This window comes from Oncorhynchus nerka, linkage group LG1, assembly GCF_034236695.1.
Source record: "Oncorhynchus nerka isolate Pitt River linkage group LG1, Oner_Uvic_2.0, whole genome shotgun sequence".
Taxonomy (NCBI): Eukaryota; Metazoa; Chordata; class Actinopteri; order Salmoniformes; family Salmonidae; genus Oncorhynchus; species Oncorhynchus nerka.
In genome coordinates, this window is record NC_088396.1 from 7480031 (window position 1) to 7503494 (window position 23464).

General features: G+C 43.5%; 1 protein-coding gene across 5 annotated transcripts in view; it reads right to left on the reverse strand.

Annotated features, from left to right (window-relative positions):
- mycbp2 (MYC binding protein 2) overlaps positions 1–23464 on the reverse strand; it is a 249694-nt gene that overhangs the window by 166035 nt on the left and 60195 nt on the right. For all 5 annotated transcript variants that reach the window (XM_065027423.1, XM_065027354.1, XM_065027490.1 and 2 more), the window contains exons 10-17: positions 19321–19459; positions 18855–18931; positions 14714–14918; positions 10149–10313; positions 9616–9774; positions 9189–9384; positions 7315–7460; positions 1637–1735 (exon numbers count right to left, since the gene is read on the reverse strand). In XM_065027423.1, coding sequence (XP_064883495.1) covers positions 1637–1735; positions 7315–7460; positions 9189–9384; positions 9616–9774; positions 10149–10313; positions 14714–14918; positions 18855–18931; positions 19321–19459 — 1186 coding nt within the window. The remainder of the gene's footprint in view (positions 1–1636; positions 1736–7314; positions 7461–9188; positions 9385–9615; positions 9775–10148; positions 10314–14713; positions 14919–18854; positions 18932–19320; positions 19460–23464) is intronic.

A 23464-nucleotide genomic window follows, 5' to 3' on the forward strand; every position in this document is an offset into this window, starting at 1 on the left:
TGTGCCTATAAGAAAATCCAATAGTCAAAGGTATATGAAATACAAATGGTAGAGAGAGAAATAGTCCTATAATTCCTATAATAACCACACCCTAAAATTTAACTGGGAATATTGTAGACTCATGTTAAAAGGAACCACCAGCATTCATATGTTCTGAGCAAGGAACTTAAACGTTAGCTTTTTTACATGGCACATATTGCAGTTTTACTTTCTTCTCAAACATTGTGTTTTTGCATTATTTAAACCTAATTGAACATGTTTCAATATTTATTTGAGACTAAATTGACAATTTTAATTATATTAATTTAAAATTAAAATTGTTCATTCAGTATTGTTGTAATTGTCAATATTACAAATATATATACACATTTGTAATATTGACAATTACAACAATACTGAATGAACACATATATAGGCCGATTAATTGGTATCGGCTTTTTTTGGTCCTCCAATAATCGGTATGGGCGTTGAAAAATCATAATTGGTCGACCTCTACTGTCAACTGTGGGACCTTATATAGACAGGCATGCCTTTCCAAATCATGACAAATCAATTGAATTTACCAAAGGTGGACTCCAATCAAGTAGTAGAAACATCTCAAGGATGATCAATAGAAACAGGATGCACTTGAGCTCACTTTTGAGTCTCATACAAAGGGTCTGAATACTTATGTAAATAAGTAAAACCTGTTTTCACTTTGTCATTATGGGGTATTGCGTGTAGATTGATTAGGAAAACATTAAACATGTAACAAAATGTGGAAAAGGACTAAGGGTATGAATACTTTCCGAATACAATGAAGCTATCTTGCTAACCTTATTTGTGATGCATTTTTTTTTATATACAGCCTATTCAAAAGACGAGCCAGCTGGCTTCATGGCTGGTTCTGGAGCTGGATTTGTCACAAGCATTGATTTAGAGAAAACTTTGCCACATATAGAAACCACTGCCTAGAAGGCCAGCATCCCGGTGTCACCTCTTCACTGTTGACGCTGAGACTGGTGTTTTGCGGGTACTATTTAATGAAGCTGTCAGTTGAGGACTTGAGGCGTGTGTTTCCCAAACTAGAGACTAATGTACTTGTCCTCTTGCTCAGTTGTGCATCAGTTGTGCACCGGGGCCTCTGAATATAATGATTTTCGTGTCATATCATAGGAAAAGACACCGCATTCACACATATTTGCACAAAGTGGGCCGTTTGGATTTGTCACTTCAAGCCCAAATATATGATACTTTGACTAAAACATTGACTTATTGACTTAAATCGTTGCGCATCATCATGGGTAAGCTCTGGCCATCATCTTTCAGCTCAAAAAGTGGTTCACAAAGGCACAATAACAAACAGGGTCAGACTGAATGGTCTATTGAAAATAGAAGAAAGAGTGAGTTCAGATAACCATTCCACTGTCTTCCCCTGCCCGTATTCTTCATAGCCCCACACAGCTATCATACCAATCAGGTCAGTCCCCGAATCAACACACACATACCCTCAACCACCAAACCCTTACCTGCCGACATTCAAACCCACACCCACCACTGTAACCATGCTCAATATTTGATCCTCTGCATTTTCTGCTCTCCAAACAAAAAAACACACACAAACACACACCTTCCGCTAACCCCTCCTAGCCCAAACCTTGTCCCTCCTCCAGCCGGTGTCGGCGGTTGATCAGCTGGCGTTTCTCCTCCTGCCGGATCTGGATGTGCTCCTGGATGTGCTCCTGGATGTTGACTCCTGGTGGGGAAGGGACAGGCACAGCTGAAACACACACCAAAGAGAGAACCAGGTGGAGGAGACAACACATAACATGGATCAATGATGGTGGGAGGAGACATGGAGAAGCGATGCGTCTGTACATTTGCCTTGAAACTGATATGAGGTTATTTTACTGTTTCAATAGACTCAAAATCCTAACAAATCCCAATTTCTCACTATTTTTTCACATGACTAATTCAGTGTGGCATTCCTCCTAATAGAAAGGCACCTGGCCCAGTTAAAAAAATCCTACCAGAAATAACTTCAATTTAGCATTAACACTGGAGTGATAGATGTGCAGATGATGTACCGGTAGAGATACTTTGATGCAAAAGAGCAAAAAATAAATATGGGGATGAGGTAGGTTGGGTGGGCTATTTACAGATGTGCTGTGTACAGGTGCAGCGATCAGTGAACTGCTCTGACAGCTGAAACTTAAAGTTAGTGAGGGAGATATGAGTCTCCAGCTTCAGTGATTTTTGCAATTCGTTCCAGTCATTGGCAGCAGAACACTGGAAGGAAAGGAGGAGTTGGCTTTGGGGATGACCAGTGAAATATACCTGCTGGAGTGCATGCTACGGGTGGGTAGTATTGCAATGGTGACCAGTGAGCTGAGATTAGGCAAGGCTTTACCTAGCAGAGACTTATAGCTGACCTGGAGCCAGTGGGTTTGGCGACTAATATGAAGCAAGGGCCAGCCGACTAGAGCATACAGGTCGCAGTGGTGGGTAGAATATGGGACTTTGTGACGAAACGGATGGCACTGTGATCAACTGCATCCAATTTGCTGAGTAGAGTGTTGGAGGCTATTTCGTAAATTACATCGCCGAGGTCGAGGATCGGTAGGATGGTCAGTTTTACGAGGGTATGTTTAGCAGCATAAGTGAAGGAGGCTTTGTTGCGAAATAGGAAGCCGATTCTAGATTTAATTTTGGAGATGCTTAATGTGAGTATGGAAGGAGAGTTTACAGTCTAACCAGACACCTAGGTATTTGTAGTTGTTCACATATTCTAAGTCAGAGCTGTCCAGGGTGGTAATGCTAGTCAGGCGGGCGGGTGCGGGCAGCGATTGGTTGAAGAGCATGCAATTCGTTTTACTAGCATTTAAGAGCAGTTGGAGGCCACGGAAGGAGTGTTGTATGGCATTGAAGCTCATTTGGAGGTCAGTTAACAGTGTCCAAAGAAGGGGCAGAAGTATACAGAATGGTGTCGTCTGCGTAGAGGTGGATCAGATAATCACCAGCAGCAAGAGCGACATCATTAATATATACAGAGAAAGTAATCGGTCCGAGATTTGAACCCTGTGGCACCCTCAGAGATTGCGAGAGGTCTGGAGAAAAGGCCTTCCGATTTGACACACTGAACTCTGTCTGAGAAGTAGTTGGTGAACCAGTCGAGGCAGTCATTTGAGAAACCATTTGAGAAACCAAGGCTATGGAGTCTGCCGATAAGAATGCATTGATTGTCGAAAGCCTTGGCCAGGTCAATGAGGACAGCTGAACAGTACTCTATTTTATCGATGGGGGTTATGATATCGTTTAGGACCTTGAGCGTGGCTGAGGTGCACCCATGACCAGCTCGGAAACCAGATTGGATAGCGGAGAAGGTACGGTGGGATTGAAACAGTCAGTGATCTGCTTGTTCACTTGGCTTTCGAAGGGCAGAATTAACATGAGTCTAACAGTTTGGGTCAAGAGAGTCTCCCGCTTTGAAGAAGGGGATGACCGCAGCAGCTTTCCAATCTTTAGGGATCTCAGACGATACAAAAGAGAGGTTGAACAGGCTAGTAATAGGGGTTGCAACAATTGCAGCGGATCATTTTAGAAAGAGAGCATCCAGATTGTCTAGCCCAGCTGATTTGTAGGGGTCCAGATTTTACAGCTCTTTCAGAACATCAGCTATCTAGAATTGGGTGAAGGAGAAAGCGGAGGGGGCTTGGGCAAGTTGCTGTGGGGGGTGCAGAACTGTTGGCCGGGGTAGGGGAAGCAAGGTGGAAAGCATGAGCAGACGTAGAAAAATGCTTATTGAAATAACCAACTATCGTAGATTAATTGGTGGTGACAGTGTTTCCTATCCTCAGTGCAGTGGGCAGCCCCAAATTTCTGTTTGAAAAAGCTAGCCTTAGCTTTCCTAACTGACTGCGTATATTGGTTCCTAACTTCCCTGAAAAGTTGCATATCACGGGGAATATTCGATGCTAATGCAGTACACCACAGGATGTTTTTGTACTGGTCAAGGGCAGTCAAGTCTAGAGTGAACCAAGGGCTGTATAAGTTCTTACTTCTACATTTTTTGAATGGGGCATGCTTATTTAAGATGGTGAGGAAAGCACTTTTAAAGCGCAACCAGACATCCTCTACTGATAGGATGAGGTAGTTGGATGCCCGGGCCAGGTCGATTAGAAAGGCCTGCTCGCTGAAGTGTTTTAGGGAGCGTTTGACAGTGGTGATGGGTGGTCATTTGACCGCGGACGGGTTACGGGTGCAGGCAATGAGGCAGTGATCACTGAGATCTTGGTTGAAGACAGCAGAGATGTATTTAGAGGGCAAATTGGTCAGGATGATATCTATGAGGGTGCCCTTGTTTCCGGATTTAGGGTTGTACCTGGTAGGTTCCTTGATAATTTGTGTGAGATTGAGGGCATCTAGCTTAGATTGTAGGATGGCCGGGGTGTTAAGCATATCCCCGTTTAGGTCACCTAACAGTATGAACTCTGAAGATAAATGGGTGGCAATCAATTCACATATGGTGTCCAGGGCACAGCTGGGGGCTGAGTGGGGTATATAATATGCGGCAACAGTGAGACTTGTTTCTGGAAAGGTGGATTTTTAAAAGTAGAAGCTCTTACTGTTTGGGCACAGACCTGGCGAGTATGACAGAACTCTGCAGGCTCTCTCTGTAGTACATTGCAACTCCGCCCCATTTGGCAGTTCTATCTTGACGGAAAATGTTGTAGTTGGGGATGGAAAATGTAATAATTTTTCATGGCCTTCCTAAGCCAGGATTCAGGCAGGGCTAGGAAACCAGGGTTGGCGGAGTGTGCTAAAGCAGTGAATAAAACAAACTTAGGGAGGAAGCTTCTGATGTTAACATGCATGAAATCAAGACTTTTACGGTTACAGAAATCATAAAATGAGAGCGCCTGGGGAATAGGTGTGGTACTGGGGGCTACAGGGCCTGGATTAACCTCTACATTACCAGAGGAACAGAGGAGGAGTAGGATAAGGGTACGGCTAAAGGCTCTAAGAACTGGTCGTCTAGTGCATTGGCAATAGAGAATAAAAGGAGCAGACTTCTGGGCGTGGTGGAATAGATTCAAGGCATAATGTACAGACAAGGGTATGGTAGGATGTGAGTACAGTGGAGGTAAACCTAGGCGCTGAGTGACAATGAGAGAGGTTGCATCTCTGGGGACACCAGTTAAGCCAGGTGAGGTCTCCGCATGTGTGGGGGGTGGGACAAAAGATCTATCTAAGGCATGTTGAGCGGGACAGTGGGTTCTACAGTGAAATAAAACAATGAGAACTAACGGAGAGAGCGGTAGACAAGGAATATTGACATTAGAGACCGGCATAAAGCAATCACGGGTGTTGATCGGGAGAGCTAAGACAACAACGGGAAAATGGCAATGAATGGACAGAGCGTGTCATTTGGGCCTGAGGCTGAGGCCGACAGATAAACCAAAATAGGTACCGCATTAGTGAACAGTCCAGCAGGCATCAGCTGTGTAGCCGAGTGATCATAGGGTCTAATGAGCAGCAATAGGGGAGTCAGGGAGCAGTTCAGCAGTCGCTACTACGCTAGGCGAGCAGGAGACAGCATTCAGAAAGCTAGCGGGCCGGGGATGGCGGATGGGTCTTCGGCAGCACCGCAACAGAAAAACCAGTTGAAACCACATCGGACGATTACGTCGGCAGGCCAGTCGTGATGGATCGGCGGGGCTCCGTCGACAACAAAGGGTCCAGGCCAATTGGCAAAAGAGGTATTGTAGCCCAAGAATTAGCTGGTATATGGGCCTAGCTCAAATCTAACTCAAGGCTAACTAGTGCTCGCTTCGGGACAGAGGCGTTAGCTAACAGTAGCCACTCGGTTGCAGCTAGCTAGCAGCGATGATCCGGTGTAATGGCCCAGAGCTTGCGGCAGGAATCTGGCGATGTGGTAGGGAGAAGCAGTCCGATATGCTCTGGTTTGATATCGTGTGCAGACTGGCAGGTATTATCCAAGCTAAAGCTGGCAGGTGTCCGAGCTAAAGGTGAAGGCCGCTAGCCATGGCTAACAACAACTGATCACTAGTAGCTAGTTAGCTGGCTAGCTCCTGATGAAGTTTCCAGTTATAAGGAATAAAAATAGCAGATCCGTACCACATTGGGTGAGGCGGGTTGCAGGAAAGTATATTTCGTTTGTAGATAGAAAGTGAGATTAAAATAAGTATATACGACAACAAAAAAACTATTTACACAGGATAAGACAAAGACAGACACACTGCTACGCCATCTTGGATACAAATGTAGCAATTATATGACGAGAACATTCCAATCTTTTTTATAGTCAATATTTCCATTTTGCCCATACTTTTGATGAAGAATATTAATAAGCTCACTGTTTTGACACCACAAAATCAACCAAATTTGCTAAATAGCGCTGCTAATAGCTCAATTGAAAATATTGCGATGGAAGAAATTTCTTTATAACTTTCTACCACTTCCTACCTGGATTTAGACCTATATTATCAATCAATAAAAAATATATAGTCTATGAACTAAGCAACCGACTACATGTTTTTTAACTAACCCACTCCTGGTCTAGGGAAAACACTGTGTGAGACATGTAGCAATGTTTAAGCAATGTGCTGACATGGAATGACAGACAAAAGATAAATAAAAGAAGCAGACAACATTGATGCCTTGTGGGTCATGACTGTTTGCAAATAAATACATCAAACCGGAACATGCAGATAGACTACATATACAAATGTATGTGGACACCTCTACAAATTAGTGGATTCTGCTAGGAGAACACTACCTGCCCCAATGCATAATGCCAACTGTAAGGTTTGGTGGAAGAGGAATAATGGTCAAGGACAGTTTCATGGTTCGAGCTAGGCCCCTTAGTTCCAGTGAAGGGAAATCTTAATGCTACAGCATACAATGACATTCTAGACGATTCTGTGCTTCCAACTTTGTGGGAACAGTTTGAGCGAAGGCCCTTTCATGACAATGCCCCTGAGCACAAAGCAAGGTCTATACATGAAGGTTTGTCGAGATCAGAGATCAGTGGATAAATTGGAACGCCGACTGCGAGCCAGGCCTAATCCCCCAACATCAGTGCCCGACCTCACTAATGCTTGTGGCTCAATGGAAGCAAGTCCCTGCAGCAATGTCCTAACATCTAGTGGAAAGCGTTCCCGGAAGAGTGAAGGCTGTTCTAGCTGCAAAGGGGGGACCAATTCCATATTAATGCCCAAGACTTTGGAATAAGATTTTCGACGAACAGGTGTTCACATACTTTTGGTCATGTGGTGTATATTGAGCAACTGTTATTGTTATTGCGTGTTATACCTAGTAGTAGGTCTAGTGGTATCATCTCCTTGACAGCGTCAAAGACGCCCCTCTGTCTGGCCTCCTGTCCATCCAGCTCCCTGGCGCAGGCCTTACAGCAGCCACATGCTGAGCAGCCAGACTCCCCCGAACCACAGCCACAGATACTGAGAGGGAGCGAGAGATACACACACAACAAATTACACAAGTAGACACACACACACAAACAGAGAGACAAACATCAAAATAAACACAAGCAAACTCAGACATCCACAAAGACACAAGACAAACAAAATCATACAAACACATAGAGAAACAAATATTAGTGCGTCTGATCAGCATTCTGACTCTGCAATACTGCTTAGTAAAGACAGATCACTGAGCACTAGAAATAGCAAATAGACTTGACCATTAACTTAGACTAGGGCTGTCCCAACAAAAAATAAAATATTGGTTGAAATATTCAAACGTGTATTTTCCCATTTTTAGACACTATGTTTGAATAAAATCAACTATATATAGACTACTGAGCTTGTCTGATGCTTTAAGCACTGCGATAAAAAATTAAGACAAATTACTAGAGGGAGCCAGAGATAGGCTAACCAGAAGAACCTGTTCCCGACCCTCATCCCCCTGCTGCTGACCTTCACAGATTCTGCCATTATGCTCCTGAAGTTGCCAGTAATAGACTACACCAGCAGTCAGCAACCTTTTCCATTTGGAGTGCCAAGTTATCCTACCATTTCTACTGCCAGTTATGGTTTTCATATGCACAATTTCATGGAACAGTTTAATTAAATTTTTAATAACGTCTTCATATCTCAACATCAATGTCATGTAATTAATCAAAATTCTATCTAAATGAAATTGTTACAAATCTAAAAGTAACTTCCATTGCCATTGCCAATATGTAAAAATAGCCTCAATACATAAAGCCAATAAATAAAAACTATAGCAGCCCGCAGATAGAAAATATACTGCTAAAAACAAATATCCTAATAATGACATTGCATGGCCTGTCTGCAAGAAACTTGAAACATTGCATCATCTATTGTATTAACTTGGTCTGGCCCGAAACTCCTGCTAGCAAACTTGCAACATTGTATAAAATATTCTTGGCCCTCAGAGTTTCGCGCCAGTGAATCTCGGTTGACCAACAGTCTATCGACCAAACAATCAACCAGTCGACTAAATGGGGTCAGCCCTAACTTAGACCCAAACAAATGTACATTCTCTTAACAAAGATACCGCAACTAGCGAATGGTGTGTGTTCTCAAGTGGCGAGTGAGTGAGTGAGTGAGTTGAGTTGAGTTGAGTGAGTGAGTATATCTCCCTCTTCGTCAAGTTTTCCCAGACTAATTTTCATGTTCCGGGTGAAATCCTATTAGCTTTTGCTAGGATCAGTATGCCGGGACTCGCATAGCTTGAGTGAGTCAAGGACACGCAGCCGTTTCATTCTCCAGACCCTTGTCCGATGACTGGCAGTGTCATACATTTTGGTTGTGCATCTTGTAGTATAAGCTGAGTTATGACGGGATTGGGAAAGGCTTGCCAATAGCCAGTGAGCTCTCAGCATGTGAGACTAAAACAATGATGACGAAGAGGAAAGCAACAGCACGTGTGGACCGAGGTGATGGAGGACAGGTTGGCGGAGCTGTGGCGAGAACGCAGCTGCGTCGTTCCATGACACAAAAAAATATAATTCTATAAAATCATATACATATTCTGCACCTCCGTCTCTGTACATAATAATAGTAGCACACTGTTTGCATTTTCTTCCTACGACAACCGAGACACCTCGGATAGACGGAATGAAAGATGTGTGACATCCGGAAAAGTGAGCATGTCCAAGTTGTTAAGATTTTAGAAGTCATGTAGTTTATGCCCAGCATTACCCTCCGGGTACTCTGTCGGGCCGTCCGCTGCTGACACAGCCAGCTCCGTAGCCGGTGCAGTCTCCACACACAGTGCACACCATGCACTGGTCCAGCTTCCACTTGTGCATGCCCGACTGGCACATCATGCTCTTCTCCTCCAGCTCATCCTCCAGGTCCTCATCCATGGCGGTCGCCATGCCCTCAATGCCAAATGCTACATGGTGTAGAGAAGATATGTTTATTATATTTAAAATGCGTTTTTCACACATGGGTGATGTGATACATGCAAAATACAGAAAATATACATGCCCCAAATGTTTTGGTCTGTGTTGATGTGTGCATATGGTATAGTAAAGTATGTTTGCATTGGGGGGTATTTTGTGTGCTCGTGCGTGCATCTGTGTATGCGTGTGCATAGTGTATGTGGTTCCATCATGCAGGTTACCTTTCCCTGCCTGGTTCATGGCCCCTGTTTCTCGGCCACACTGGCCCTTGTTGTTGACCCCAAACGTCCAGACCTCTCCACTCTTAGTCAGGACACAGGTGTGGGCCTTCCCCATGGCTACCTGGGTTACAATGTGACCCTTCAGGTCTGACACCTGGCCTGGAAGGGGCACAAGAGAGACAGCAGAACACATTGCTACTGTACTGCTACTGTAAAAGACCTAGCCTAATCCCAACTCAATCATGCTACGTTCCACTTAACGGAGCAGAATTCAGTCTGAATTTCCAGGCTATAAAAGACCATTATCAAACCAACAAGGATTTTATAAAGCTGTCTTTGATAGCCACATTGTAATATGTCAGCCTAATATTTTTCCATTTGTGAACATTTGCACGAATGAACACTACCCAGACAAATCTCATCTTTCCCATTCAAGCTCATCAGCATCACCAACGCACATTTACAATTGTGAACATTTGCACTAACCAACGCAACCCAAAATAAACCTGTTCCCCTGTCTCTACCCCACTCACAGGTGCTGTCGCTGTAGATGGCGTCCTTGCCGAACATGTAGAGCTCTCCATCTTTGGTGACTATGCCGCTGCTGCCGTTGTTGCAGGCTGTGTTCACCGCCGTCTTGGTCTCCAGCTTCATCATCTTCTTGGGCTTGTAGGGCTTCGGTTGGCGCCGGCTTTTGGCTGGAGAGTAGACCGTAGAGATAAAACAGATGTCTCCATGCAAAAGACAACACTGGTGAAGTGGTAGATAACAATGTGATAGTTGGAATTTATTCTGAATACTGTGCTTTTCTCATTGAAGACTGTCATCCTTACCAAAAGACACACAATGTTATTTTTCTTGTTGTGTGTGTGTGAAAGCAATGTCTGTTCTCATCCATGTGTGTTCTCGTCTGTGTAGGTGTCAAATAATTTTAAAAAATGTATTTGTCCCATGATCCGAATACAAGGGGTGTTGACTTCACCGTGAAATGCTTGCTTATGAGCCCTTACCAACAAAACAAATAGTAACACAAGAGGAATAAAATATACCAGGATGGTGCTGTGTACGGGGACTTTTATTAACCTTTATTTTAACAGGGTGTCATGTTGAGCCCAAGCCTCTTTTTAAAATGAACCTCAAGCTCAATACAAACACACAACTACTAAAAAACTCAATTACAAAACATGATCATAAAAAAATTGATCTTCCACTAACATCTCCACTAATGTTTTAAAATCCCTAAAGGACAACAGGCATTCAAGCCTGACCCTCCCAGCAACACATTCCACATTTGTGGAAGATAAAAACCAAAAGCAGCTCTAAAGCCACCCTTGGAACCTCTAGCACTATCCAATATTGTGCTCTTGTCGATTGTTTTGACCTTCACGAGTGTTTCTGCAGGAGAGCTTTGTAAATAAACCAAGCTACCTTTTGAAACAATACACAAATGGTGAGTTCTACAATTAGCACCAGTAATTAATCCAAGGGCACAATGGAAAACAGCATCTAGAGGTTTTGTGTGGAAGCTTCTGTGGCCTATTGAGTACCAGATCAATGTGTAGGGGTAAGAGGTGTTTGTGGTAGATATGCACATGAAGGCAGGGTAAAGTGACTAGCCATCAGGATATATAATAATACGAGTAAAATAAAGAACAGAGCATCAGCTTATAATGAGCGTAAAAGTGTGTTTGTACACTACCGGTCAAAAGTTTTAGAACATCTACTCATTCAAGGGTTTTTCTATATTTGTACTATTTTTAACATTGTAGAATAAGTTAAGACATCAAAACTATGAAACAACACATATGGACACATGTAGTAACATAAAGTGTTAAACAAATCAAAATATATTTGAGATTTGAGATTACTCACCCAATTTATTGTGGGAAGCTTGTGGAAGGCTACCCGAAATGTTTGACCCAAGTTAAACAATGTCAGAAATTGTTTTTAAAAAACTACATTGAAATGTGTTTGGCTAAGGTGAATGTGAACTTCCGACTTCAACTGAACATTATCAAGCATCGCACACATATTATCCAGATACTGACTGTTAGCACTTGGTGGTCTATAGCAGCTTCCCACCAGAATGGGCTTCCTACTATTGCACACTGCCTTAATGCTAACAGTGTAACTCTGGTTTATAGGCTGATGATTACTGCTTACAGTAGCTGTAGGATAAGCAGATGTATTCGGTGCAATTAGGGGAACATAAACTAAATCACTTACATTGTTTGCCAATGCCCCTAAGATCATGTACATTTGATGCAGCATTATGATGACTCATTGTCACAACGGTAGGGATTGAACTGAGCTGGTCTTGGATCATTTACCAGTCATTGTTTCAACGCACCCTTGAAATGCGTGGGAGAATCCAGGAGCAAAGATGATTTGGATGGACTCCGTCATTCCTGTAGAGTATCTTCTGTTTCCAGAACTTATCAATAAAAGTGACTCCAGCAGAGGTTCAGTATTCTTTTAGCCAGATGTGTAATGCCAGTAGTCTGCTGAATCTTTCACACCCGCGGCCCAACAATTAGTCTTTTTTTTTTTTAGTCTTAAGTTCTTAGTGTTGTGGACACAGAGGAACTTGAAGGCCTTCTAACCCTAACCCCACAACAGCTCCATTGATGTGGATGGGGGAGTGATCTCCCCTTTCTTCTGCATTCCACCATCAGCTCCTTGGGTTTACTGGCGTTGAGGGAGAGGTTGTTGTCCTGGCACCACACTGCTAGGTCTCCGACCTCCCCCCTGTAGACCGTCTCATCGCCGTCAGTGATTAGGTCTAGCAACGTTGTGTCGTCAGCAAACTTGTTGGAGTCACGCGTGACCATGCACCAAGCTTTATTCTGTAAATAGCATTCTTACGTAGTTATTTCTCCTCTTGTCCAGATGGGAAACAGCAGTGTGAAGTGCAATTGAGATTGTGTCATTAGGGCCTCCCGGGTGGCGCAGTGGTTAAGGGCGCTGTACTGCAGCGCCAGCTGTGCCACCAGAGACTCTGGGTTCGCGCCCAGGCTCTGTCGCAGCCGGTAGGGATATCCGTTTGGCCGGTAGGGATATCCAGTGCACGGTAACCAAGGTTGTCAGGTGCACGGTGTTTCCTCCGACACATTGGTGCGGCTGGCTTCCGGGTTGGATGTGCGCTGTGTTAAGAAGCAGTGCGGCTTGGTTGGGTACCTTAGTCTCTCAACCTTTGTCTCTCCCAAGCCCGTACGGGAGTTGTAGCGATTAGACAAGATAGTAGCTACTAAAAACAATTGGATAATTGGGGAGAAAAAAGGGGTAAAAAAAGCAGAAATGTGTCATTTGTGGATCTGTTGTGGCGGTATTAAATTGGAGTGGGTCCAGTGTGTTTGGGAAGATGGTGTTGATTTGTGTCATGTCCAGCATGTACAGATGTGAGCGCTACAGGGTGATGGTCATTTAGACTTAGAGTTATTGTGAACAGGAGATATTGAAAATGTCAGTGAAGACACTCACCAGCTGGTCTGCCAATGTTTCGAGAACGTGCCCTGGTATTCCATCTGGCCCGGTGGCATTGCGAGCGTTAACCTGTGTAAAAGTTGTACTCACGGAGAGCGGGGTCATTTGGAAAAGGGGCTTTCATGCAAGACTCAGTGTTTTCTGGCACTTAGCTCGTTTGGGAGTTCTCCAATACTGGGCATCTCACGACTGGGTTTCCCTTTGTAATCCGATAGGACCTGCAAGCCCTGCGTCAGAGCCGGTGTAATTAGATTCCACTATACTCCAATATTGTACTTTAGCATGTTTGATGTCTCGGAGGTCGGAGTGGGCTTTCTTCCATGTCCCGTTTCTTGTAAGCAGTAGCTCTAGCCTTTGGCCCAGCGCAGATATTGCCTGTAATCCATGGTTTTTGGTTTGGATATGTTTGTATAGTCACTGTAGGGACGACGTTGTCTATGCACTTGTTAATGAAGCCTGTGACTGGTAAAGTGTTAAACTCGTCAATGCTATTGGGTGAGTTCTGGAACATATCAAATCAAGTGTATTTATATAGCCCTTTTTACATCAGCTGATCTCTCAAAGTGCAGTACAGAAACCCAGACTAAAACCCCAAACAGCAAGCAATGCAGGTGTAGAAGCATGGTGGCTAGGAAAAACTCCCTAGAAAGGCCAAAACCTAGGAAGAAACCTAGAGAGGAACCAGGCTATGAGGGGTGGCCAGTCTTCTGGCTGTGCCGGGTGGAGATTATAACAGAACATGGCCAAGATGTTCAAATGTTCATAAATGACCAGTTTGTACTAGCAAAACAGTATTGTAGCCTTGCGTCTGCTACATTGGACCACTTCTGTATTGAGTGCATCACTGGTACATCATGTTTGAGCTTTTGTTTGTGAACAGGAAAAAGGAGAATAGCATCGTGACAGATTTGCTGAAAGGAGGGCCTTGTATGCGTTTCTGTGGGGAGAATAAAAGTGGTCTAGAGTTTTAGTACCCCTAGTGGCTCAGGAGACATGTTGGTAAAAGTGAGGTAAAACGGTTTTAAGTCTTCCAGCTTTAAAGTCTCCACCCACCAGAAACATTGCCTCTGGTTGTGTGTTTTTTTTATGGCTATATAGTTTGTTGAGTGCCTTAGCAGTGTAGGTTCTATGAGGGATTTAGACATTCGTGAAAATTACGGATGACAACTCTTGGTAGATTATGCAGCTTACCTAGAGGTATTCTTTATCAGGTGAGCAAAAGCTTAAGATTTTTCACAACGGAAGCATCGCACTAGTTGTTGTTTATGAAGAGGCAAACCCAACCCCCTTTGGACTTGCCCGAGGCCGCCTTTGTCAAATCATGCCGCTGCATGGAGAAACCACTGAGTTCTATGTATAGTCATCCATCCACATCTCTGCAAGACATACAATATTGTAGCTTTTCAAGTTTGTCTGATGGAAGAGCTTTGTTCGAGAGCCTCTTAGCTTATTCTCGATTGACTGGACATTTGCCAAAAGAACAGAGGGAAGTGCAAATTTATTTTCTCTTCGTCTCAGTAAAGCTAAACATGAAAAAAAGTAACTCAATAGCCATATCCGTCGGCGCATCCATGCGTATTCTCGTCTGTGTAGGTGTGTTCTCATCCATACTTACTGGACTCTCCATCCTCTCCCTTGCTGGCAGAACCGGTGAAGAACACGCTGCCATCCTCTGCCACAAGCAGGGCGTGTGAGCCGTCATGGCCCACCGAGAACTGGATGATCTTAGGGGACTTGGTGACAGGCAGCTCGACCCATTTACCTGCCGACGGACCACCTTGCTTGATGCCGAGGCTCTGATACTTCCCTGTGTAGTAGATCTGAGAAGGGAGGGGCAGGGTGGAGAGGGAGGGGTAGAGAGAGAAAATATTTTTAAAATGAAAGGTCGTGAAAAACTAACTTTAACGTGGTCTCACACCGGATGCTTCGGCTGAAAAGGAGTGTTCTGATTATCACAACATCAGTGAACCACAAAAGCTAATTGGCTCAAGTTGGCTAGCTTACTACTACCTCCAGACACAAATGAGAGAAAACCTCACTTGACCACTTTACTTGCTATAGCAGAGCTGCTTAGACTGTTTAAGTTGTTTAGACCAGTGAGTGACTGTTTCCAGAGAGAATGTACGAACACATCCCACCTGCGAAGACACACACACACACACACAAGATACACGCATCAAAGCACGCCTCCAAGTCTCAAATCGTCTTTTCAGTTGCATTTCTTAATGACAAGGAGGAAAACTGAGGCAAAAATCTGCCAATTCAGCCCAAATCACCTTAACACTCGTGGGAATTGGCCTATTTGGATAGGGCTAAATTGAAATGTTTCTTACAGGAAAGAAATGAAGAGCATATGCACAACCATTATAGCAATTGAAAGGGAACAGTTTGGAGCTAATGGGAACATTATTAGACCAAAGTTGGACATAACAGTTCACCTGTCACAAGACAATCCAAATATGACACTGCTGATTTTTTCATCTCCTGTACTTTTCACATATTTGTTGATAAAGAAACCAGAAAACACTCTGGATACATTCAGTAACATGATAAGACTACTCCTGGAAAATGTGGTGTAGGTGCAAGTGGCCACACACCTCACTAAAGTGTGCATAATTCCCCAAGCAATTTTAATGTACTTATGACTCAAAGAAGAGTCTTCAACTATAAGGTACTTTGAGCTATAAGGTACTTTCTATCACAGCCATTAAACTAACAGTTTTAAAGTCACCATTGGCCTCATGGTGAAATCCATGAGCGGTTTCCTTTCTCTCTGGACGCCTGTATCTTTGTAGTGACTGGGTATACTGATACAAGTGTAACTAATAACTTCCCCATCCTCAAAGGGATATTCTATGTCTACCAATAGGTGCCCTCCTTGGTGAGGCATTGGAAAACCTTATTGGTCTTTGTGTTTGAATCTGTGTTTGAAATTCCCTGCTCGACTCTGGGACCTTACAGATAACTGTGTTAAGCACTATTATTCCACATAGAGTGATTGCATGTACTTACGTGACTTTGTAGGCATATTTTTACTCCTGAACTTATTTGGGCTTGCCATAACAAAGGGGTTGAATACTTATTGACTGAAGACTTTTCAGATTTATATTTGTCAATATTTCTAAAAACATAATTCCCCTTGACATTATGGGCTATTGTGTGTAGGCCAGTGACAAAATCTGAATTTAATCCATTTTAAATTCAGGCTGAAACAAAAAGGTAGAAAAAGTAAGGCACTGTACATATCCCAACCAGAAGCCATGGATTACAGGCAACATCCGCACTGAGCTAAAGGCTAGAGCTGCTGCTTTCAAGGAGCAGGACACTAATCCGGAGGCTTACAAGAAATCCCGCTACGCCCTCCGTTAAACCATCAAAAAAATGCAAATCGGCAATACAGGACTAAGATCGAATCATACTACACCAGCTCAGACACTTTTCGGATGTGACAGGGCATGCAAACTATCACAGATTAAAAGGGAAACACAGCCGTGAGCTGTCCAGTGACACGAGCATACCAGATGAGCTACACTGAACAATATAAATGCAGCATGTAAATTGTTGGTCCTGTGTGTCATGAGGTGAAATAAAACAGAAATAAAACATTCGCACAAAAAGCTTATTTCACTTATGTTGGTGCACAAATTTTTTTACATCCCGGTTAGTGAGCATTTCTCATATTGCCAAGATAATCCATTCACCTGACAGGTGTGGCATATCAAGAAGCTGATTAAAACAGCATGATCATTACACAGGTGCACCTTGTGGTGGGGACAAAAAAAGGCCACTCAAATGTGCAATTTTGTTACACAACACAATTCCACAGATGTCTCAAGTTGAGGGAGCGTGCAATTGGCATGCTGACTGCAGGAATTTTCACCAGACCTGTGGCCAGATAATTTAATATAATCTGCATGCTCGTCGTCTTCACCAGGGCCTTGACTTGACAGCAGTTCGGAGTCGTAGCCAACTTCAGTTGGAAAATTCTCACTTTAGATGGCAACTGGCAAACTGGAGAAGTGTGCTCTTCACAGATGAATCTCGGTTTCAACTGTAACGGGCAGATGGCAGACGTGTGGGTGAGCGGTTTACTGATGTCAACATCGTAAACAAAGTCTCCAATGGTGGTGGTGAGGTAACGTATGAGCAGGCATAAGCTACGGACAACGAACACAATTGCATTTTATCGACTGCAATTTGAATGCACAGAGATACCCGTGAAAAGATCCTGAGGCCCATTGTCGTGCCATTCATCCACTGCCATCACCTCAAGTTTCAGCATGATAATACACAGCCATGTCACAAGGATCTGTACACAATTCCTGGAAGCTGAAAATGTCCCAATTCTTCCATGGCCTGTATTACTCACCTACCCGGCAATATCCATCTACTTTGCACAGCCATTGAAGTGGGACAACATTCCACAGGCCACAATCAATAGCATAATCAACTCTATGTGAAGGAGATGTGTCACGCCGCATCAGGCAAATTGTGGTCACACTAGATACTGACTAGTTTTCGGCTCCACGCCCCTACCTTTTTTTTTAAAGGTATCTGTGACCAACATATGCATATCTGTATTCCCAGTCATGTTAAATTGACTGACTTCCTTATATGAACTTTAACTCTTTATCATCTTAGAAATGGTTGCATGTAGCATTTATGTTTGCACTTTTACATTTTTGTCTTGCACTTGGCAAGTGTCCTGCACTGTTTAGAATAACTGTGTTTTGGGGGCTCGCGAGTGGCGCAGCAGTTTAAGGCACAGCATCGCAGTACTAGAGGGGTCACTACAGACCTGGGTTCGATCCCAGGCTATATCACAACCGGACATGATCGGGAGGCCCATAGGGCGGCGCGCAATTGGCCCAGTGTCGCCCGGGTAAGGGGAGGGTTTGGCCATGGGGGGGGCTTTACTTAGCTCATCGCTCTAGCAATCTCCCTTGTTGCATTCATAGTGAAGTGTCCAGAAGAGAAATGTACTTTTTCTGAGCCAGAGCAATTCACACATCAACATCTTTGAAAATGTCAATAAACACAAAGCTCTAACGGAAAAGTGAATAGTTTACTGTCATTCCAGGTGCTGAAGTTGGCTTGCTAGCTAGCAAGTGAGATTAACTTTACTCAGCCTGCATAGCAACCACTCGTGAACAGACGACTAGATGTTTTGCATAACAGAATAAATGACTGGTCTCGTCTGTGGCAACATGACAAAGAATCAACAACCAGATTTTTTACCAGACTATTTCCTCTAGCAGAAGAATGAAAGTGTGAATTTACTTATCGAAATAATGGTTTTAGTGAAATTTTAACTGAATGTCGAGCCATTATGTCTGTGTGTTCGTTTAAGAAATTAGGCATAAGAGGCAGTGCAACAAAAAAAATATAGCAACGGGTAACGCTTTGCAACGGAAAACTATTGGACAATTCCATGTTAGTCTATCCATGTTTGGCCTCCATTTGGTTCTTAGTATATACACTGGTAGTCACGTGACTGAAGTAGATCAAATTTGTTAACTTCAAGCAGATGTGTTAGGGAGCGTTCAATAACAGATGGAGGTTAATGGACTTGTGTGAGGCAGAAGGAGGGCGTGTTTGTGTTTATAATGAGGAAGAACAGACCGGGCAGAGCCCTCGTGTTGCTGGTCACATCAGAATAGAATGACGATTGCCTGCTTCTAGAATTCAATCTTCTTTGCACCCACAGCAACGGTAACACACATGCATCTCAGTTTGTACAGTTCTGGTGTTCTTACCTTTCCTGAGGCAGTTTTCATCAAAGCAAATTCCCTGCCTGCTCCTAGCAATGCTGCCTCCTCGTCAAACCCTGTACCTTAAAAACACATTTTGATATGAGAAACAGACACAAATTCACACACCTAGAAATATATTACAGAAACTCACACATGGAGACCGGTGCATTGCAATCCCTGGAACGGAATGAATAGAAAAGTATGGTGGTTTGCGTTTATTCCATTCCAGACGTTACAATAAGACCATCCTCTGATTCAGTGACAACAGTCTCTACCTAAAAACACAAATGATTATGCCTAATGCCAATATTTGACAGAATGAGATGGTGAAGTTTCCCTAGACACAGATCTTGGGTCAGTTTAGCATTTCCCCCACTAATGGTTAAGGTTAGGATTGGGGGAAGGGAAGCTGACCATAGATCTGTACCTAGGGGAAACTTTACCAGAGCGCAGAGTCAGTAGGACTCACTGATGATGTGAAGGTCTTTCTCCAGGTCAAACAGAGAGATGCCGCAGGCATGGAGACACTTCCTGGCCAGTTTCAGCTGAAGCTCCTGCTGCAGTGCTGGGTCTGTACTGGTTGCGTAGATCCGCACCACAAACCCATCCTGAGGGAAACATGGCAATGGCTTATTTAGTTCCACATTGAAATATACCAAGCATAAAGGATTCAAATATTTTTGAAGTCATACAGAAGCTTGGCCTCAATAAGTAGGGTTACTTTTTCTCAAAATGTCTCAGGTTCTCTCAGGTTTTCCAGAAATCCTGGTTGGAAGATTCCTAGAATCAGGAGAGAATAAGCAGGAAAGTCCATTCACCCAGGATTTCTGGAATACCTGAGAGTTTTAAGGAACATTACTGGAATTTTGAAAACCTAGTCTTGAGTTACACACACAAGACCACGCAAAGTCAGGTATTCCTGACATGCAAAGAGATTTAGATATGATGATTTTGACAACCATGCACTGTGTGTGTTTGTGCATGGAGACCTAGCTAGCTATGGCATCAGGCCACAACATACCAGTTGGTTTGGACCCTGGCTTAGGTTTGTGCAATATTGTATGTTTTGAGAGCAGTGCATGGCCGTTGCTATGGGGAGAGAAAAGTGTGTGCTTGAGATTCTATTTCTATGATCTCTCTCCCACTCTCTGCTCTGATAGTGTTACAGGCTCATGTCTATCTCCATCATTGCGCTTTATTACTTATTCAAAATGATTTATGAAAAATGTTTAAAAAATCCCTATAGAATTATAATAGATAGATAGATAGATAGATAGATAGATAGGAGACAGACACAAAATGTGGACGCCCCTGCAAATTAAATTCAGCTATTTCAGCCACACCCGTTGCTGGCAGGTGTATAAAATCGAGCACACAGGCATGCAATCTCCATAGACAAACATTGTCAGTTGAATGGCCTTACTGAAGAGTTGCACCGTCCGTATGCCACCTTTCTAACAAGTCAGTTCCTCAAATGTTTACCATGCCAGCTCTAGCAGGGCAAACAATAAGTGCTGTTATTGTGAAGTGTAAATGTCTCGTAGCACCAACGGCTAAGCCGCGAAATGGTAGGCCACACAAGCTCACAGAACGGGACAACCGAGTGCTGAAGCACGTAAAAATTGTCTGTCCTCGGTTCCAAACTTCCTTGAAGCAACGTCAGTAGCATAAAATTGGAATATGTTCCTGGATTCATCCAATATTCATCCAATGGCATTGTGGAGTCCCCCGGCTTCATCAATAAGTGCATCGATGACGTCGTTCCCAAAGTGACCGTACGCACATTTCCCAACCAGAAGCCATGGATTACAGGCAACAACCGCAACGAGCAAAAGGCTACAGCTGCCGCTTTCAAGGAACAGGACACTAATCCGGACGCTTAAAAAATAAAAATATAAACGCTCGTGGAATGTGGCAGGGCTCGAAAAATATTACCGACTACAAATGGAAACCCAGCCACTAGCTGCCCAGTGACGTGAGCCTACCAGACAAGCTAAATGCCTTTTATGCTCGCTTCGAGGCAAACACTTCAGCATGCAAGAGAGCACAAGCTGTTCCGGACGACTGTGTGATCATGCTCTCCATAGCCGATGTGAGTGAGACCTTTAAACAGCTCAACATTCACAAAGCAGTGGGGCCAGATGGATTACCAGGACGTGTACTCAAAGCCTGCGTGAACCAACTGGAACGTGTCTTCACTGACATTTTCAACCTCTCCCTGAGCGAGTCTGTAATACTCACGTTTCAAGCAGACCACCATAGTCCCTGTGCCCAAGAAAGCGAAGGTAACCTGCCTAAATGATTACCGCTCTGTAGCACTCACATCGTTAGCCATGAAGTGCTTTGAAAGGCTGGTCAAGGATCACAACACCATCATGCCGGAAACCCACTCAAATTCGCATACCACCCCAACCGATCAACAGATGGCGTAATCTCAATCACACTCCACACTGCCCTTTCCCACCTGGACAAAAGGAACACCTATGTGAGAATGCTATTCATTGACTACAGCTCAGCATTCAAAACCATAGTGCCCACAAAGCTCATCACCAAGCTAAGGACCCTGGGACTAAACACCTCCCTCTGCAACTGGATCCTGGACTTCCTGATGGGACGTCCCCAGGTTGTAAGGGCAGGCAAAAACACATCTGCCATGCTGATCCTCAACAATGGGGCCTGTCAGGGGTGCGTGATTAGTCCCCTCCGGTACTCCCAAGACTGCGTGGCCAAGCACGACTCAAACACCGCCATTAAGATTGCTGACAACACAACGGCGGTAGGCCTGATCACAGACAATGATAAGACAGCCTATAGGGAGGTCGTCAGACACTCCCTGTGGTGCCTGGACAACAACCTCTCCCTCAATGTGAGCAAGACAAAGGAGCGGATCGTGAACTACAGGAAAAGGGGAGCCGAACAGGCCCCCTTTAACATCGACGGGGCTGAAGTGGAGCGAGTCTAGTGTCCACATCAACAAACTATCATGGTCCAAACACACCAAGACAGTCCTGAAGAGGGCATGACAACACCGTTTCCCCCTCAGAAGACTGAAAAGATTTGCCATGGGTCCCAGATCATCAAAAAGTTCTATAGCTGCACAATTGAGAGCATCCTCACCCCCACCCCCCGGTATGTAAACTGCTCGGCATCTGACCATAAGGCACTAATGAGGGTACATCACTGGGGCCAAGCTTCCTGACATCCAGGACCTATATACTAGTCGGTGTCAGAGCAAGGCCCAAAAAATTGTCAAAGACTCCAGTCACCCAATTCACAGACTGTTCTCTCTGCTACCGCACGGAAAGCAGTACCAAAGCACCATGTCTAGAACCAAAAGGCTCTTTAATTAACAGCTTCTAACCCCAAGCCATAAGACTGCTGAACAATTAATCAAATGGCCACCCGGAATATTTGCATTGACACCCCCTGCTACTCACTGTTTATTATCTATGCATAGTCACTTTACAAATGACCTCTACTAACCTGTACCCCCCGCACATTTACTCGGTAACGGTACCCCCATATACAGACTTGTTATTGTTACGTAATTGTATTGTGTTACTTTTATATATTTTTTTTGTTCACTTTAGCTTATTTAATAAATATTTTCTTAACTCAATTTATTCAACTGCATTGCTGGTCAAGGGCTTGTTAGTAAGCATTTCAGAGTAAGGTTTACACCGGTTGTATTCGGCACATGTGACAAATTACTAAGTAATGGGTCTGAATACTTATGTAAATGTGATTCATTTTTATTTATTTATACATTTGCATAAAAATCTAAAAACCCGTTTTTGCTTTGTCGTTATGAGGTATTGTGTGTTGATTGAAGAGGGGGAAAACTATTTAGTCCATTTTAGGATAAGGTTATAACGTAACAAAATGTGGAAAAAGTCAAGGGGTCTGAATACTTTCCGAATGCACTGTGTGTCATCCCCAACAGCGTTTGGGATTAGTTACTAGAAAAATCGAATTCATTCAAAATTAATCTTCAATCCGATCAGAAACATCTTGGTCACAGCTCGTCTTTCCTAAATGGTGTAGGCTGACGTATTTACATCAGAATTCCTTTGTATATTTGCAGTAAAAATTATAAGAGAAGGCTACACCATAGCCTGGCCCCTCTGAGACGCAACAACATTTTATGCACTTGTGAAATGTAGGCTAAGCACCATTGAAATCAATAATTTGTCCCAATTGATAATCGAACACACTGTGGCCATGTGCCAGCGCAATGATCAAGAAATGTACATCCTGCCTCTATACAAAGAAAATGTATAATCTATATGAATAGGCATACACAATGAGTAGGCCTAGACAAGGCAATTTGATTAATCATTTCATGATCATGGATCATCTGGAATGGGGAAATTATTTTCAAAGGGTCTGCTGTCAGAAATTCCCTTACGGTAGGAAAGGTAGACTAATGAAAAATAAAGGTAGAATAGATTTGTTTCTATAAATAGAAAATCCCTTTAGCCTATACTAATGTGTCACCCTGTGAAATTGACATTGCTGCACAGCCTCATAAAAATGTATTTTATTTTAATTGAAAATCTTCTCAGCCACCAGTGTGACCCCAGCATAGAGATGAATAGCTAGATGGCACACTT